Source organism: Dipodomys merriami, unplaced genomic scaffold, assembly GCF_024711535.1.
Source record: "Dipodomys merriami isolate MVZ:Mamm:240054 unplaced genomic scaffold, mDipMer1.0.p SCAF_554, whole genome shotgun sequence".
Classification (NCBI taxonomy): Eukaryota; Metazoa; Chordata; class Mammalia; order Rodentia; family Heteromyidae; genus Dipodomys; species Dipodomys merriami.
In genome coordinates this window covers 325,160-342,345 of record NW_027206129.1, presented here as the reverse complement: position 1 = coordinate 342,345, position 17,186 = coordinate 325,160, and the positions used below count along the sequence as shown (strand labels likewise).

Below are 17,186 nucleotides of genomic sequence, written 5' to 3'. Positions count from 1 at the left end.
TCATTTCCTGTTGGGATGAGCACCAAGATCTGCCTATTTCAGTCTTCCTGTCATTGCTGGGATCACAGTCTACAGCTACCTAGGCCTTTAAGATAGAGTATTTGGGGTATTTCTTCCCTGGTTGGCCTGGAACTTTGATCTTCCCAATCTCAGCATGCCATGAAGCTCGGATGACAGACCTGAGGCCCCTATGCTAGTTTTTTTCAGAAGTATTTTTACCTAATTAGTCAGACCATGGATCTAATTTTGTGATCTGGTTTTCTCCTTCACATTATACTAGCAATACCTTCCATCTTTCTTTCCTTCTTTCTTTCTTTCTTTCTTTCTTTCTTTCTTTCTTTCTTTCTTTCTTTCTTTCTTTCTTTCTTTCTTTCTTTCTTTCTTTCTTTCTTTCTTTCTTTTTCGGTTGTAGGGCCTGAACTCTGGGCCTGGTCACTGTCCCTCAGCTCTTCAGCTCAAGGCTAGCACCCTACCACTTGAGCCACAGCACCACTTCCGGCTTTTTCTGCTTATGTGGTGCTGAGCACCTTTTTCTGCTTATGTGGTACTGAGGAATCGAACCCAGGGCCTCATGCATTCAAGGCAAGCACTCTACCACTGAGCCATTTTCCCAGCCCCACCTTCCATGTTTCTACAGACCTTTCCATTATTATTTAATAGCCACAAAGCATTCCACAGGAAATGCTCTATGACCTGTTTGTCTTTGCCTCATCTTTTAAATGGTCTTGTTACAGACAGAAAATGAGACATTTTTGCCTTTAAAAAAATGAGTTATATAGCCCCAACAATATAACCTGTCCACTGGATAGAGAGATGACTCCCAAACTGTAAAAGGTTGGCCATTAAGGATGGTTGGAAGATAACAGTAGAAGGATGGAGATATAACCAAGTTTATAGACATGACATTAGTTTTCATGCTTACAACCCCCAAATGTGGTGTAACGTCCTTACAATGTCAATTCTGTCCTCTCTCCCCCCTCCCCCCACTTAACACTGGGCCAACCTCCTGAGGACTAGACTACCAATTAGCATCTTTCCATCTTGACCCCTAAGTATCTTTGCAGGTGCAAAGAGGAAGGCCAGAAGTGGGGAGCCAGGCCGGCTCTCCTGCTTCTTCAGGCAATAGGACTTAGGCAATTCTGCAAAGAAGCAAGGGGGACCCGGAGGGAAGGAGAGAAAGAGTCGTGGGCAGAGGGGAGTGCTGGCAGGTGGAAAGGAGGAGAAGGGCCCTGAAACAGGCCACAGCACAGGTGAGAAGCAGGGGAGCGGACCAGAAGAGCATGGACAGTGCTCCTCACCAAGCTTGCAAGGAGGTAGGAGCAGTACTTTGGCTTTGGAGCCTTGGGGACCCAGTTGGGACTGAACACGGGTAGGCGTGGCCGGGGGGGGGGATGGTGATGGCGCGGGAGGCGGGGCCTGGAGGCGAGGGCTGTGGGAGGCGTGGCCCAGAGGGCAAGGGCGTGGCTGAGAGGGATAGTGGGCGGGGTCAGGCGTGGCCTAGCGGGCAAGGGCGTGGCTGAGAGGAGAGTAGGCGGGGTCAGCCCTGTTTGGGGCGGGGCCTGCCGGGGGGCGGGGGTCCAGATCCCTGTGAGCCCGCAGCGCGTCCCGCCCGGTCCCAGCGCGTCCCGCCCGGTCCCGTCGCGGTCGCGGTGGTCTGGCCCCACCATGCTCCGGCTCCTGGGACTGTGCTTGGCGCTGCCCCTCTTCGCGGGCTCGCAGGAGGAGGCGCAGAGCTGGGGTGACACTGCGGAGCAGGTAAGTGGTGAGCTGCGGGGACCCAGGGGGGCCGGGGTGCGGCCACCGTCCCCGCACCCCCGGGCGCGGTGGGAGGGGGCATGCCCTGGCTCCGCGTCCTTTCCCACCGGCCCTCTCCCCGGAACGTGTGCACCGCCCGACGGCGGGCTCCCTCTGCCCCTCTCCTTTACCATCCCCGAAGAAGCGTGTCCACCTGCATACGGGGAGGCCCAGACTCCCACTGGGCGCTCACTGAAGTTAACGAAGCTAAGTGACGCTCAGCCTGCGTCCCTGGCGGTCCCTAGCGTTCCCGAGGGTCCCGGGCGACACGTCGAGGGCTGGCACCCTCAGACCTCCTGCAAGTGACTGTCAGGCTGACGGGGGCCAAACTGTGCGCACGCGCGCGCTGGCCGCCTGAGCAGGTAGACCTCCCCTCCCCTCCTCCTGCTCCTGGTCCTGCAGATCACCGCTGAGAAGACGGGTCTGTCTGGAGATGGGGCTCTGTCGTTAAGAAAGTCTTGATCAGTAGCTTGAAGAGATGGCAGTTATCTCCAGGGATTGTCAGGAGAAATAATAACCCGTGGAGGAAACAAAGTATCCCAACAGGCTTTGTAGTGTAGGGGAAAAGAGCAGACTTAGGGTCCAGAGACAGGTCCTCCCCACCTCCGTTTCCAGCTGTGTCTTTCCTCAAGGAATGCAATTCTGTTTGCGTGTGCTTGTGTTCAGTAAGATAAGCCCGGCACTGGTGGCTCACTCCTGTGATCCCAGCTCATCGGGAGACTGAGACCTGAGGATCAAGGTTCGAAGCCAACCCAGTCCACGAGACTCCCGTCTCCAATTAACCACCAAAAACTTGAAAGTGGAGCTGTGGCTCAAGTAGTAGAGTACAAGCCTTGAACATAGAAGCATAGGCTCTGAGTTGAAGCTCCAGTACTGACACCAAAAACAAAATAAAACCCACAAACAAACAAAAACAACCCCATGATTTAGAGCAGGCACTCAATACATAGATGATTTAGTACCTGATTAGTCTGGTTTGAGTTCTGACCTGTGTCCAGCCCCATAAGTGTGGGTAGATATACTCAGTGACTCACTTTTCTCTTCTAAAAAAAAAAATGTGAAGAAATAATACAGTTGTGGAGCTTGGATGAGCTAATATTTAGGAAAATGCTTAAAGCAGGCTTGGTTTTTAGTGTCTGAAATTGCTGGCTGGCTTGTAGGGCAGAAATGCTGAGGAGAGGAATTCAGGGTAAAGATCTTGAGACATTTTTAGGGGGTGGAAGGAGGAGAATGCTGGAAGGAATGAAACAAAGAGTCTGTTTATGCACTAGAAGGATTTACTGATGCTCTGATGTCGATCAGTCCAAGGAAAGTTAGCAGTGGCCAAACCTTCCTTCTGGGAGAAATAGGTAATTTCATACTGTCTTCAATCTAGGATAATAATATTTGTGTTTTAAAATTACTACATTAGAAAAAAGTCACCTAACGGTATAAAGTTATATGAGAATTTTCAGTTTTTCCTTTTGTATTTGCTCCATTTTTAAAATCTAGTGGGGTTTTTTTTGTGATGCAGGGTTTAAGAGACAGACACAGACCTAGGTGTGCCTGTACTGTACATGTCCATAGGTTTGAGCCCCAGAATGGCTAAAAGGAAAACAAAAAAGTTCAAGAGACAGGGTCTAAAACTAGACTTTCTGAGTTAAAATCCCCATCTGTACATGTTGAAATTTAACTGAATCTCTGTCTCTGAATGACAATGACATGAATGATAAGGTTACTTAAAGTATGAAAGAATAAGCATATTTTAATCTGGAGGTGGGCAAGTGGAGATCAGGAAAAGGACAGTTTGAGGCCAGCTCCAAAGCTACTGGTGAGACACCCCCCCCCCACATCTCAACTAGTAAGTAGTTGGTATGGTGGAGTGCATCTGTCATCCAGCTATGCCAAAAGCATAAACAGCAAAAAAGTGAGCTGGGTGCCAGTGGTTCATGCCTGAAATCACAGCTACTCAGGAGGCTAAGATCTGAGGATCATGGTTCAAAGCCAGTCCTGACATGAAAGTCTGTGAGACTCTTATCTCCTATCAACCACTCAAAAAATGGAAGTAAAGCTGTGGCTCCAAGTGGTAGAGTGCTAGCCTTGAGCAAAAGAACACAGGGACAGCACCCAGGCCTTGAGTTCAAGCCCACAACTGACAAAATAAAGAAAGAACGATCAAGGTGAGGACCAGCCCGGCCAAGTAAGACCCTAGCTCCCAAGTTTCTAGAGCCAGAAGGGCTAGAGGCGTGTCTTCTGTGGTAGAGCATCTTCCTAGCAAGTGAGGAGCTGAGTTCAACCTTCATGAAGTACCACCAAAACCAAAAGCAAAAACAAGAACACAAACAAACAAAACAGAAATGATAAAGACAGTAGAACAAAACCTAGGAATATGTTCTCAAAAAATATGGCCACCAAAATTGTGTAACAGACATATACATTTGATGCAAATTTGAATGTTAATAAGCATGCTCAACTTGAGGGACTATTCTTGTAATTCTGGCTGGTCATTGACCTTTATGTGGAAAAAAACTAATAGCATTGTAAATTGGAGGAGTTCTTTCTTCCGCCCCTTACTGCTTCTGTAAGCTGTACTACGTATAGAAGTGTAACAACAGCAATTCCCAACTTTCTGTGTGCAGAAAAGTCTCTTGGAGAATCCACTACATACCCTCTTTCTGTACTTCCCTCCCACCAGTAGATCTGCTATGTGGAGGAGTGGCAGGTGATTCTAACGCAGGTGGTCCAGGACTATACTTTGAATAACACTACTCTCAAAGGCTCTTTCAGAAAACTAGTATTTTTTTAAAGTCTCTTAGATAAAGGCAGTCTGCTACCTTTTACTGTGTTATGCTTGGTACCTTTCCAATGTATATGGTCTATTTAAATAAGAATAAGGCTGTATTCTCATGATTACAAATATAATTTCAGGGGGCTGGAAAGGTGGCTCAATGGTAGAGTGCTTTCCTTGCAAGCATGAGGCCCTGGGTTCGATTCCTCAGCACCACATAAGCAAAAAGAAAAAAAGCCGCCGGAAGTATCACTGTGGCTCAAGTGGTAGAGCGCTAGCCTTGAGCTGAAGAGCTGAGAGACAGTGCCCAGGCCCAGAGTTCAGGCCCCAGGACCGGACCCGCCCCCCCCCCAAAAAAAATAAACAATTTCAAATTTATAAAATAATAACGGATACTACCAGTTGAGTGCTCATCAAAATCTCAGAAAGTTTGCTTGACTCCTTAGAAAAAGTAATAATCAATAAACTATAATGATTAAAAGTACCCCAAATGGAGCTTACTCTGTGAGTTTGAATCTGGAATCCATCATTTTCCAGCTGTGCATATTTGGGCAAGCAACTCAGCCTCTCTGGATCTTAATTTTGTTTTCTGTAAGCTTGAGCTTCCAGACAATTCCTCTCTGGGGGTAAGTCTAGGTTTGGGGAGAGAAGTAAAGATCACACAAGTTATCAAGGGCCTTATTTACAAGAAATAATACCAAATGACTACAAAATGAGATGCAAAAGTAGCCATGTATTTAAAATGATAAAACACAGGACTGGGAAGATGGCTCAGTGGTAGAGTGATTACCTTGCATGCATGAGGCCCTGGGTACTATTCCTCAGTACCACTTAAGCAGAAAAACTGGAAGTGGCACTGGGGCTCAAAGGGTAGAGAACTAGCCTTGAGCTGAAAAGCTGAGGGACAGCACCCAGGCATAGAGTTCAGAGCCCACAACCATCAAAAAAAAAAAAAGATAAAACACAACAAATTATATATTTTGTCATCTCATAAACACCACAAGTATTAGTAGTAAGAACCTGTTACAAGTGACAGAGCACCCAACTTTTGTTCTCTTGGTTTCTAAACAACAAGATAATCTGATCTTGTACTTGCCTAACATACACAAGGCTCTGCATTTGATTTCCAGCACAACAAAATAACAATTATAAATTAAATCAAAATCTGCCCCCCCCTTCCTGGCCCCATACCATATGCTGGTTTGGGTGTTTGTGAGGATTCAGTTAATTCAGGCAAGACATTTTATGGTAAGCCCTGGGGAACATTAGCAGTTTGGGGTTTTCATAGAAGGCCTGGTTAAACCTCTTGGTACCACTGCTCTGAGTGAGTGTATCTGCTTTACAAAGGATAAGCAAGAAGGCCACCCAGGGGAAGTGACAGACCCAAACTACTCCATGCCAGTCTGGATCAGAGCCCAGGTATGCTGAATGCCAGAGCCTGCTGCTCCTAATAAACCCTCCAGATAGCAGGCCACGTTTCTATTGATGATTTACTTTCCTTTTACATGTGATTTTAATTTATGGCTCTTGGCTCAGAGAGAGTGTTAAATACATGCTGGTCATAATTCAGACATCTACCATGGTGACACATTTCAAATTCCCTGTCGTTAGACACATTCTGAATGTTTACATTTTTGGGTGAATCCTCCTTACAACCATAGCTTTGCCTTGGAGGATGAAACAAGAGAATCAGGCAATTCTTCTTCATCTTTTATTTTTATTTCCCTTGTAACTCTCTGAAAAGTAAAGCCAGTCAAAAGTTTGCAAGCTGTGGACCTCCCAATAATGAGTCCCTTGTGTGCCTGGCTCTGACTGAGGAGACGGAATTGCAGAAGTGAATGGGGGAAGGATGACATGGTGGGAGAAAGTCCAGATATTTGCTCACGCCCAAACCAGCCACATTGCATTTCTTAGGGGTGGAAAGGAAGGGCGGGGAGTCCTGCGAACTGGGAGAGGAGCTGTGTGTGACTTCATGTTCCTGTTAGCACTTTTCCAAAGTCTTGAATGCTCACATGTAAGGAGCTCTTTCATGCAGTCAATGTGGCAGCAATGTCTCCGCATGCAAGTGACATCAAGATTGATTGAGAAAGATGGGGTCATGTGTGGAGGACCTTTATCCTTCAGTTTCCTTGTTGTGAATGCTGCCTTGCTCCAATGAGAGTTGAAGAGGTATTAGGGATCTTTGAAGCTGAGTGTTTTCTTTTCCTTTTCCTTTCCTTTCCTTTTCTTTTTTTCCCCTCCCTCCCTCCGTTCTTCTTCCTCCTCCTCCTCCTTTTTGCTCCTCCTTGTTGCTTCTTCTTCTCCCTCCTTTCTTCCCTCCCTCCGTCTCTCCCCTTCCTCTCAATTTTAACAGAGCTTTGTATGTGCCATAAAGGAACTCTACTGGTTAGGCCAGGCCCAGCCCTTTATGCAGTGCTCTCTGTTTGAGGTAGACTCTTACTTTTCTGCCTGCCTGGACTGTCCTGGACCACATACTTCCTGTTTACATAGCCTAAAGTAATGGAGATGACAGGTGCATGCCACCATGGTCAGGTTTTTCTGTTCTGATGGGATTTCATGGATCCCCCCCCTACCCCCTCACAGGTTACCTCAAGCCTTGATCCACATGATCTTTGCCTTCTGAATAACTAGGATTGTAGGTGTGAGACACTAGTGCTCAGCTAAAGCTGATTGTCTCCTGTATTACACTATGAATTAGAATTATCTTTAATTTTCTTCTTCTAGTTGGGCCTGTAATCCCAGCTACTTAGGAAGTGGGAATAGGAAGCCTGCCAGTTTAAGGCCAGCTGGGACAAAAGTTAGTAAGACTATTTTAGCAAATAACCTGGGATTGTGGTTCAAACTTATTATACCAGTTACTTGGGAGGTGGAGAGAGGAGGATTGAGGTCTGAGGTTGGTTTAGGCAAAGCACAAGATTCTATCTGAAAAACAAGCTGAAAAACCCCCAGCTACCTGTCTAACAAGCTGTTTTTGTGAGCCCATTATGCTCTTGAGTGAAAAGCCCTATTATAGAGGGTTTTATGGTGGAGGTTGGCTAGAACTAGGGTGTAGCTGCTTTTTGGAGTGCTGGGAATTGAACTCAGAGCTCCAAGGTAGCTTAGCTTGCTTTCTCTACCATTTGGGCCACCCTTTCAGCCTGTTTTTTGCTGGTTATTTTGGAGATGGAATCTCACAGACTCTTCTGCTCAGGTAGCTTCTAATCCTTCCAATCTCAGCAACTTCAATGGCTAGGATTACAGGTGTGAGCTATGAGCATCCAACAAGCCATCTCTGAAGTCTACAATTTGAGGGCACACATTGATGGGAACTCTAAGGTTACTATTTCCAGGAGTTCTTGCCGTGAAGCTGGAAGTTATTTAATTTCCACCCAGAAATTCTTCCAAGACCATGGAACAATAGTCAAACAAGAGACGGCTCAGGACTGCCTAACTTCAAACAATGACACTGACATCGGTGTCATTTCCACTTCCAGTGCTCACTGGATCCAGGCATCTATCTGTACTGGGAAGTTTGGATTCTGGATCAATGTGGCTTTGAACTTGAACTGAATGCACCCATCTTGATCCCTGGAGATGACAGATAGTCATCTCAAAAATGAAACCTGAACGAGTCTTGTTCTTCTTAAAGCTTGCTTATTTTCTCAGAAAGCCCCTTTGACAAAAGAAGGAAATTTCAAAGAAGGCACTTTAGATCAAGCAGAGGACTTAATCCCCAAGAAGGACTGGGCGTTCCTTTGGATGTTAGTTATTTTAAGTGGTCCCTGGCCTATTCTACCATTTCAGGAATAAAAATGACTGAGAAAAATGTGTAACACTGGCGAATAACTTGCTTTGGACTCTGATTATGGTCTTTCTGATGTCCCTCACCCACCCCACCTCATTCGAGACCTCATAAACCAACATCCTCTTAAGAATTGTTTGGTCAGCATTTGGAGTCAGGATGTAGTTGACTTAAGTCTTCTTGATAGTCTGTTGAACAGGAGGCTGCATAATTGCTTCTAGCTTTACTTTACAATCATATGCACACACATAGTGTGAAAACTGTTTTTGTTATCATTTTAGTTTTAAAATGGAACTATCTTTATTGTTTGCCTCTGTACAGTGATTTGTCAAAAATGGAAGAGAATGGAAGAAATACAGAAAAATGCAAAAAAAAAAAACCAATTTAGCCTTCCAAAAGAATTTTGGTGCATGTGCCACCTATGAGAACATTTATGTTTACCAAAAAATGGCTCATATTAAATGTCATGGTTTGTTGTGTGCATGAATACTTAAAAATGTGTGATGACTGTATCAGTCAGGATAAGGTAGGTTGTACTTGGTAATGAACAACTCCATACTCTTAGTGTCTTAAAAAACAGGCATGTATTTCCTTCTTATACAACTTGTCCATCTTGGACTGGTAGTGGAGAGAAAATGCAAGTTGGGGTCACTAGTGAACTTGGGCTTCCCACCCATGTATTGCCATTACTGCATCAGAGGAATTAGGGGAGGTCTGAAGGATCAAATGTCTGTAATTTAACACCTGGCCCAGAAGTGAAAGGTATTATTTATATTCATAATTTGTTGGCTAGAGTCACATGACCCCACCTACCTACAGGTGTTAATAATACTTGATGAACAGTATTAAAGTCTAGTAACATGGGCATTTATTGTTCATAAATATAGATCCACATCATTATTTTCAATAGATGTTTTACAATTAATCATGATATACTTAACCAAACCAATTTCTTAAGAGATTTTAGGCTATTCCCAACTATGAAAATTACAAAAATATTTCCTGCACATTCATTTTTCCCTTTTATGATACCCTTCCATACATGGAACTACATGCATATAGATGAGAATATAAAATATTACAACCACTTTGGAAAACAGCCTTGGCAGTTTCTTAAAAAGTTAAATTTACTACATGACTTAGAAATTCTACTCTTAGGAAAATAAAAATGTACCTCTAACATAAAGAATTGCCTGAGTGATTATCCAATGTTAATTCATGTTCTGAATGATGCCTAGTAGCCCCTAAGTAGAAATAACCCATATATTCATCAGATGATGAGCAAATAAATAAAATGTATATACATTCCTACAATAGATTATTGAGACATGAAAAGGAATATAGCACTGCTTCTAGCTGTGTATGAACCTTGAAAACATTGAGCTGAGAATGACAAACAGGAAAGACTACATATTGTGTGATTCCATTTTTATGAAAGGATCAGAATGGGAAAACCATTCAAAAGAGATTAATGGTGGCCAAGGGCTGGGAGACCTGGGAGATATAGAGGTAAGGGTTCAAAGGTGGAGGATTAATTTTTAGGATAATAGAAAACAAGCTGTAACTCGTGGTGGTGGTTGCACAACTCTATGAATATACCAAAAAGCATTAACTTGTACACAAAATGAATGCTTTTGTGTGTAACTTATGCCTCCTAAGCTGTTTAAAATATGCAGGGGGTATTTTCCAAGTTCTGGCTCCTCAGTGTCCAGTTTCCAGAAAGGGAACTTGATTACTTATCACAGGAACCATTTACATTCTTCTTATTCCAACAGATATTTAACATGAGAAATTTGGACTAGTTAACATTCTAAAATCAGAGAGGCTGGTTAATTGTCCCAGTGATTTTCCTCTTTAAAAAAAAATTGAGCTTTGGGCGCCGGTGAATTATGCCTGTAATCCTAGCTACTCAGGAGGCTGAGATCTGAGGATTGCGGTTCAAAGCCAGCCCGGGCAGGAAAGTCCATGAGACTTATCTCCAATAAACCACTAAAAAACCAGAAGTGGCACTGTTGCTCAAGCGGTAGAGCACTCGCCTTGAGCTGAAGAGCTGAGGGACAGCGCCCAGGCCAAGTTCAAGCCCTACAACCGACAAAAAAAAAAAAAAAAAAAAAAAAAGAGCCATGTGCCAGTGGCTCACACCTGTAATCCTAGCTACCAGGAGGCTGAGATCTGAGGACTGGGGTTCAAAGCCAGCCTGGGTAGGAAAGTCCCCGTGAGATTCCAATCTCAAATTAACCACTCAGAACCCAGAAGTGGCACTGTGGCTCAAATGGTAGAGTGCTAGCCTTGAGCAAAAGAGCCCAGGGACAGCGCTCAGGCCTTGGGTTCAAAACCCTGCAACTGACAAAAAAAAAAAAAGAAAAAAAGAAAAAAAAGGGATGACATTGCTACCTTTTCATGTCCCTCCTTGTATATTCAGAGAAAAAGAAAACAAGCAAGCTCAAGGTAAGTTTAGTTTTGCTTTCTGGGTTTCCTGGAGTTTGGAGTTGAACAAGGAGCTCTCCTTCATAAAGCTGAGTAATTTTACTCATTGTCCTGGTCACAATAGGAAGGAGCTTCAACTCAGGTCCAAACTGAATCAAACAATACTTCTCCTAGGCTAGTGATCTCTGTTTGTGTCATTTCCTTTGTACCTGTTACAGGTGTGCAAAGAGTATGACTTCATTAGTTAAGAGGGAAAGAGGGATGGATTCTAATTCTAGCCTGGAAACTAATGTTCAGATAAAACAAAAGCCAACACTACTTTTCAGGATAGATATTCCCTCTGCCAAATTTCATTGGATTTTAATCTCATCATAAAATTCATTTGAAGAACACCTCCACATTATTTTGTTTTGTCTCTTCTTTTGTTTCGTAGATCGGACTCCGGGTCCCCAGGCAGCTCCGACTATTACAAAGGCTGGTATGTATATTCTTGGTATATTTCAGAAGCCAAATCCTTTAGACAGGCTGCTTTTTTTTGGCAGCACTGGGATTGGAACTCAAGACCTTGTGCTTGCTAGGAGTAGCCCTACCACCTGAACTATGCTGTAGCTCTAACTTCTGTTTCTACTTTCTGAACCTGTCTGCTTTGCATATAAGCCCTCCCCCCCACCCTGCATAAATTTATAAAGTTGCCTGTAGAAGAATTTTAGCATGAAGTGGCATAGCTTATTTTCATTTATTTCCTTTCTGTTTTGAAAGAGGCTTGGTATTTTTTTGAGTTCCAAGTATATTTGAGATATGAGACCCTTGTCCGTTGTATGGCTAGTAAAGATCTTCTCCCAATCCGTGGGCTTTCTATTGATCTTGCTAGCTATGTCATTTGCCCTGCAAAAGCTCTGCAACTTTATGCAATCCCATTTGTCCAACCTTTCTTTGATTTGTTGTGTTTCCAGGTCTCTATTCAAAAAAATTCGGCCTGAGCCAAGGAGACCTAGGGTTTCTCCTATTCCATCCTGTAATGTTTTCAGAGTGTCTGCTTTGACTTCAAGGTCTTTGATCCATTTGGAGTTGATTCTGGTGCAGGGTGATATATAAGGATCTAGCTTTAGTTTTCTACATGTAGTTAACCAATTTTGCCAGCACCATTTACTGAAGAGGCTGTCTTTCTTCCATTCTATTGTTTTAGCTCCCTTATCGAAGATTAGATGGCTATAGGTCTGTGGGTTCATTTCTGGGTTTTCAATTCTATTCCATTGGTCCTGAGGTCTGTTCTTATGCCAATACCAAGCTGTTCTGATTACTAAAAAATTATATTAAGTGAAGTAAGCCAGGCCCAAAGAAACATAGGTCCCATGGTTTCCCTTATTTGCAATATCTAGTATATGTATGAGTCAAGCGGAAAAGGTCAGATAATGTGATGTCAGGAAAATGAACCCTTAGATATGTATTTTAATGTTATTTTCTTTCATGCATGTGTTTCTAACGCATTTATAAGATTATCTCTTAGTTGCTTTGTATGTCCCTCCCCCACAGTATAACCCCTGCTTTCACTATATTTGATGTCAGTATAACTTGTGGAGGAGATGGGGAAAAACCAGTTGTTTAAGGATACAGGTGGACCTGTTGCAACAATGAGAAGTACAAGTTGTCATGTCCAAAACGAGCTTTACAACGTCGGTGCGGGGGGGGGGGGGAGGAGGGGGAAGGAGAAGGATTGGGATTGGGGGGGAGGGGGGAGGCTGGGAAGGGATGTGAAGGGTAAACAAAGGAGGAGGCTGCAATGCTTGGTAAGAAATGTACGCATTATCCTGCCCATGTAATTGTAACCCCTCTGTACAGTATGTTCACAAATAAAATAAAATTAAATTTAAAAAAAAAAGAAAGAGGCTTGGCTATTTCATTAGGGCTATATGGACAAAACCTGGAGATGATAGAGCCAGGATTGAGTCCCAATAATCTTAGGCTTTTGAGCCCTTCCTCTTGTTTGACAGTACTGAGGACTGAACTCATGGTCTTGCACCACTTGAGCCAGACCTCCTGTGCTTTTGCCTTTAGTTTGCTTTCCAGATAGGGTCTCATGCTTTTGATTCAGCCTCCCTCAGACTGAAATCTGTCTTCTCCATTTCCTGAAGAGCTGGGACCATAATCATGGAACACCATAACAAGCTTACTTTTCAGATGGGACCTTGGATTTAGCATGAACTGTGATCCTCCTCCCTCTGCCTCCCTAGGAGCTGGATTATAGGTGTGTGCTGCCATGCTTAGCTCAGGTCCATACTCTTAACTTGGAGCTTCATCAAGATTACTGATTCAAAGTGGATATTCTTTTTTTTTTTTTCACTTTGGGGTTGTAAGATTACTTTTGGAATGCTATTACTCCTCTTAGTACTATCCGTGTTAATTCCATTTCTATCAGCAAATGATGAATGTGCCAGCGGTTCTGCCAGCAATCTACAGAACTCCTCTTTGTCATTTTCCAGCCTCTTAGATATAAAGTGACATCGCATTGTTCCTTCAGCTTACACTTCCCCAAAGACATCGAATTGGGACCTTTGAAATTAAATTTGCTGGCTACTAAAAGTGGCTCATCTCTGACATGCCTTGTTCAGGTCTTTTACTCATCAGTGTGTTGAGTGTGTGTTTTTTATCCTACTACTTGTCAGTTATCAGATCTCCTCTGTCTTCTGAACTGGACGATTTCCCCTACAAATGTCTCGTTTGTCTAACTGTTGATAGTGTATTTGTCATGTAAAAGGTTTGCTTTGGTTGATGGGGGTAGCCCAGTGACAGAACCCTTGCCCAGCATGGATGAATGCCTCAGTTCCATCCCCCAAACTGAAAGTTTGTTTATCTTACTGTGCTGGGGATGGAACCCAGGACATTGCATAAGTTAGGCAAGCACTCTACCACTGAGCTACAGACAAGAGGTCACATAAGATCCTAATTTCCTAAGTAATAAATGCGTTTATCTTTTTTAAAAAAATAGCCTTTGAGTTTTTGTTCTTGTTTACAAAGATTTTCTTGGCCCTCTAACAGTTTAAATCATCACTTATTTTTTGTTTTTTTTTGTATGTTCTTCCCCCATGGTATAACCCCTGATGTCACTGTATTTGATTCGGGTGCCCTGCATCTTGTATATACATTTTTCTAATTTGGGGAGGGAAAGGGAAATAACAAAATGATGAAATAAGGATACAGGTTGACCCATTGTAACAATGAGATGTACAAGACACTACATGGAAAACAAACTTTACATCTTCAGAGTAGAAGGAGAAGTTGGGGAGGTGAGGGAAGGGAGGGTAGGGGAAAAACAAAGGAGGAGGTAACAATGCTCGATAGGAAATGGACTCATTACCTTACTCATGTGACTATAGCTCCTCTATATAGTATCTTTACAATAAAAACATATATCAAAAAATCATCACTTAGATTTTTTTCCTTAGATTTTTCACATCATGCGTATTTTTTAGCATATGTATCATAAATTCAAATGTAAGTTTTAGCCCTGCAACTGGAACCAGAATTATTTTCTCAACAGTGGACCTGGCACCCTGCTTTCTTGCCAGTGTCTTCAAGGATTTCCTATGAGATAAATGCTGAACACCTACAAGAGTGTGGATCTGCTCCCGCTTGCAAATGAGTCTTGGTCCATCCCTCTACATATATCTCCTCACATTCTCCACTTTAAGCCATCTCATACTAGTTTGGGGTTCTCTGAGTTTTTCACCCTTCAGCTCCTGAATAGAACACGGAGACATCAGATGGACCCCCCACCCCCATTGCTGACCCCACAGGGATTTGTTTGAATTAATTAGACAGCCCTTCTACCAAGCTCCTGTCTCCCTCCTCCCACGCAGATATTGACATTTCTGCAAAGCAGGATGTCTTTGTGTGTGAGTTTCCATGGTGCTTTACAGATGCTGACCTTGTTTCCCTCCAACAGCTCTCTGCTGTCCCTTTTCCTGGGAGCAGGGGCCCTGTCTTGGGGGCTCCTTCAAGAGCAGAGATTCTGTGATTGGTACCCAGAATTTTTTTTTTTTTCAGGACAGTCTGACATGAAATGCTTGCTGGGAAGGAAGAAGTTTACCCTTGTAGCTCTTTACAGACAGGAGCCTGGATCACAGGCAGGGTCATTAGGGAAGCACCAGGGTCAGTCAGGAGACAGCAACTAAGCATGGCCAGAGCACTTACAAAGATTCTCTTGTGGGAAAGAGTGGCGTGGGTATGTGCAGCAAATTTAGGATTGGAGAGTGTGAGTCATTTTGGCAGGTTCTGGGCTGGGTGAGGTGTCCCTAGGTGTCTGGCATTCTGCCCTGTGGTGATGAAGGGTAGTAGCAGGGTTGCTTTGCTGTGTGAGAGTTGGACAGAGGAGGTGTTTGCACGCCAGCAAAGCAGCGATCTGCCAGTTGTCTGCTACTTAGAAGTGAGCTTCCCTGGGACAGGTGGCCTCCTCAGGATCATAGCTGCAAATGCCAGTGTACCAACCGCCAAGGGAACTGATGGGATCACTTCCACCACCCTTACCTCACTGAGACCCTCTAAGTGTGCCTCTGTGTCCCCATCCCCAACTCTCACCATCATGGTGTCTCATTTTCAGGAGATGTATAGAAGAGATGTTTTCTATTTTTTAAAAAGATAGTTGCATTTTATTTTCCCTTTTGTGTCTAAATAGACGGAACTGTTGCTGAGCGGACCATAGCACTTCTCATAGGCCATTCTCCTGTCTGAAGAGAGGTGAATTTAATTTCCTCCTCTGGTGAACCCAATATTCAAGGACGAGCCCTGGCTTCTGCTTCATATACTCACATTCCGTGTGCTCCATCAAGGAGCAGTGGCGTGGATCTTTGCTAAGCAGCAAAGATCTTCACATCCAGAGTCACATTCCCCAGCCTTCTCTTCTATAAAGCTAGGGGTAGTAGAGTATGATGGTTTCTAAATTATTTCTTCCATCGGACATTACAGAATGGTTAGACCACAACAAAGCAACCAAAGGCTAATTTTCTAGGAAGAAGCCTTGGGGCAGGGTTACTGGCAACTTCTATCCTCAGTCACTTTTCCAGATGGCAACTGAGGGTGATTTAGGACATCCTCTGGGTGACTTGATCTTCAAACGACACACATGAGTCATGCAAAAACTTTCGGTCCCTCCGGCTGCTAATTAAGACACTCCCTGCCCCAAACTACTTTTCCATCTGTTTTTGCCTTTGTAGGAAAAAAATAATGAAGAGATTTCATTATGTCACAGGAAGGGTTTTATTTGCTTCCCATTTTCCAGTTGACATCTTAAGCAAAATGGTTACTTAAATATAATTATAGAAACCAGGTTGGATTTTTAAGAACTGTGCTGAGAAAAAAAGGCAGCAACTATTTTATTTTCTTCCTTTCATGACAAATTTTCATGAACTTGGCCATTCAAAGTTCTGGGTTTTGTTTATTTTTTTCAATGTCATTTGCTTTATGTTGCTAACTAGCTTGCTTCTTACCCTGTGCCCTCCTTTCTAATTTCACTATTCTATTCACTGTCAATGGCTGTACCATGATCCCTGTCTTGGGTGTTCTTACAACATTTTTTCTATTCTGCATCCACTTAAAAATCTTCCCTTGCTGGTACTGGAGTTGAACTCAGGGCCTCATATTCTTGCTTTCTGCTCAAGGCTGGCATTCTACCACTTGAGTGCTACTTCCAACTTTTTGCTAATTAATTGGAGATAAGAGTTTTGGATTTGTTTGCTTTAGTTGGCTGTGAACCATAATCCTCAGATCTCAGACTCTCCTAGGTTGCTAGGATTATAGGTGTGAACCAACCTTTTCTTATTTTTTTTTTCAATTGTTCGAGATTCAGAAAAGTCAACTGAATTCCAGCAGTGTGTTTTAAGTTGTTTTCTCTGCTGGGAGCGATGGATTAAGGAAACAAGTTCTGGTTGCTGTTCTCTATGTGTTTGTAATAGAGAAAGTACAGAAGTAAAAGACTGGAAGCTGGCACTGTCAAAGCTTTTAGATAATTGATTCTGGTGGATTCTAGGCTCCAAGATCTGTAGCAAAAGGGCAAGACTGTGCTGTGGAAGGAATGGCAAGGACTCCTGGGAAAATGGTGTCTAGGCAGAGCAGTAAAACTAAAATAGCTTTATGAAACTCTTTTTGGCTTGTACTTTGGGCTCATAAACCATGCTTCATATTGGTGATGTAGTAGTGTGGAAAACGAGTACAACTATAATCTCAAGGCCTGAAAAGGTATTACAATATGCTTAATATAGTTTGTCAAGTGCCTTCTAATTTTCACATTATAAAGCCGACAAATTTATCTCTTATCTCATAAATAAGAATAAATCAATATTTCAAAAATAGTCCCAGTGTACCATAGGGAGAAAAATTTAATTATAAAAATAATATCGGGCAAGAACTTGCTGCTGAAGGAGC

General features: G+C 43.2%; 1 protein-coding gene across 1 annotated transcript in view; it reads left to right on the top strand.

Moving 5' to 3' along the window:
- The first annotated feature begins 1,618 nt into the window (after window positions 1-1,618).
- Window positions 1,619-17,186, top strand: part of LOC138811984 (inter-alpha-trypsin inhibitor heavy chain H5-like) — a 72,563-nt gene continuing 56,995 nt past the window's right edge. The window contains exons 1-2 of the mRNA XM_069999928.1: window positions 1,619-1,755; window positions 11,203-11,247. Coding sequence (XP_069856029.1) covers window positions 1,666-1,755; window positions 11,203-11,247 — 135 coding nt within the window. The 5' untranslated portion in view covers window positions 1,619-1,665. The remainder of the gene's footprint in view (window positions 1,756-11,202; window positions 11,248-17,186) is intronic.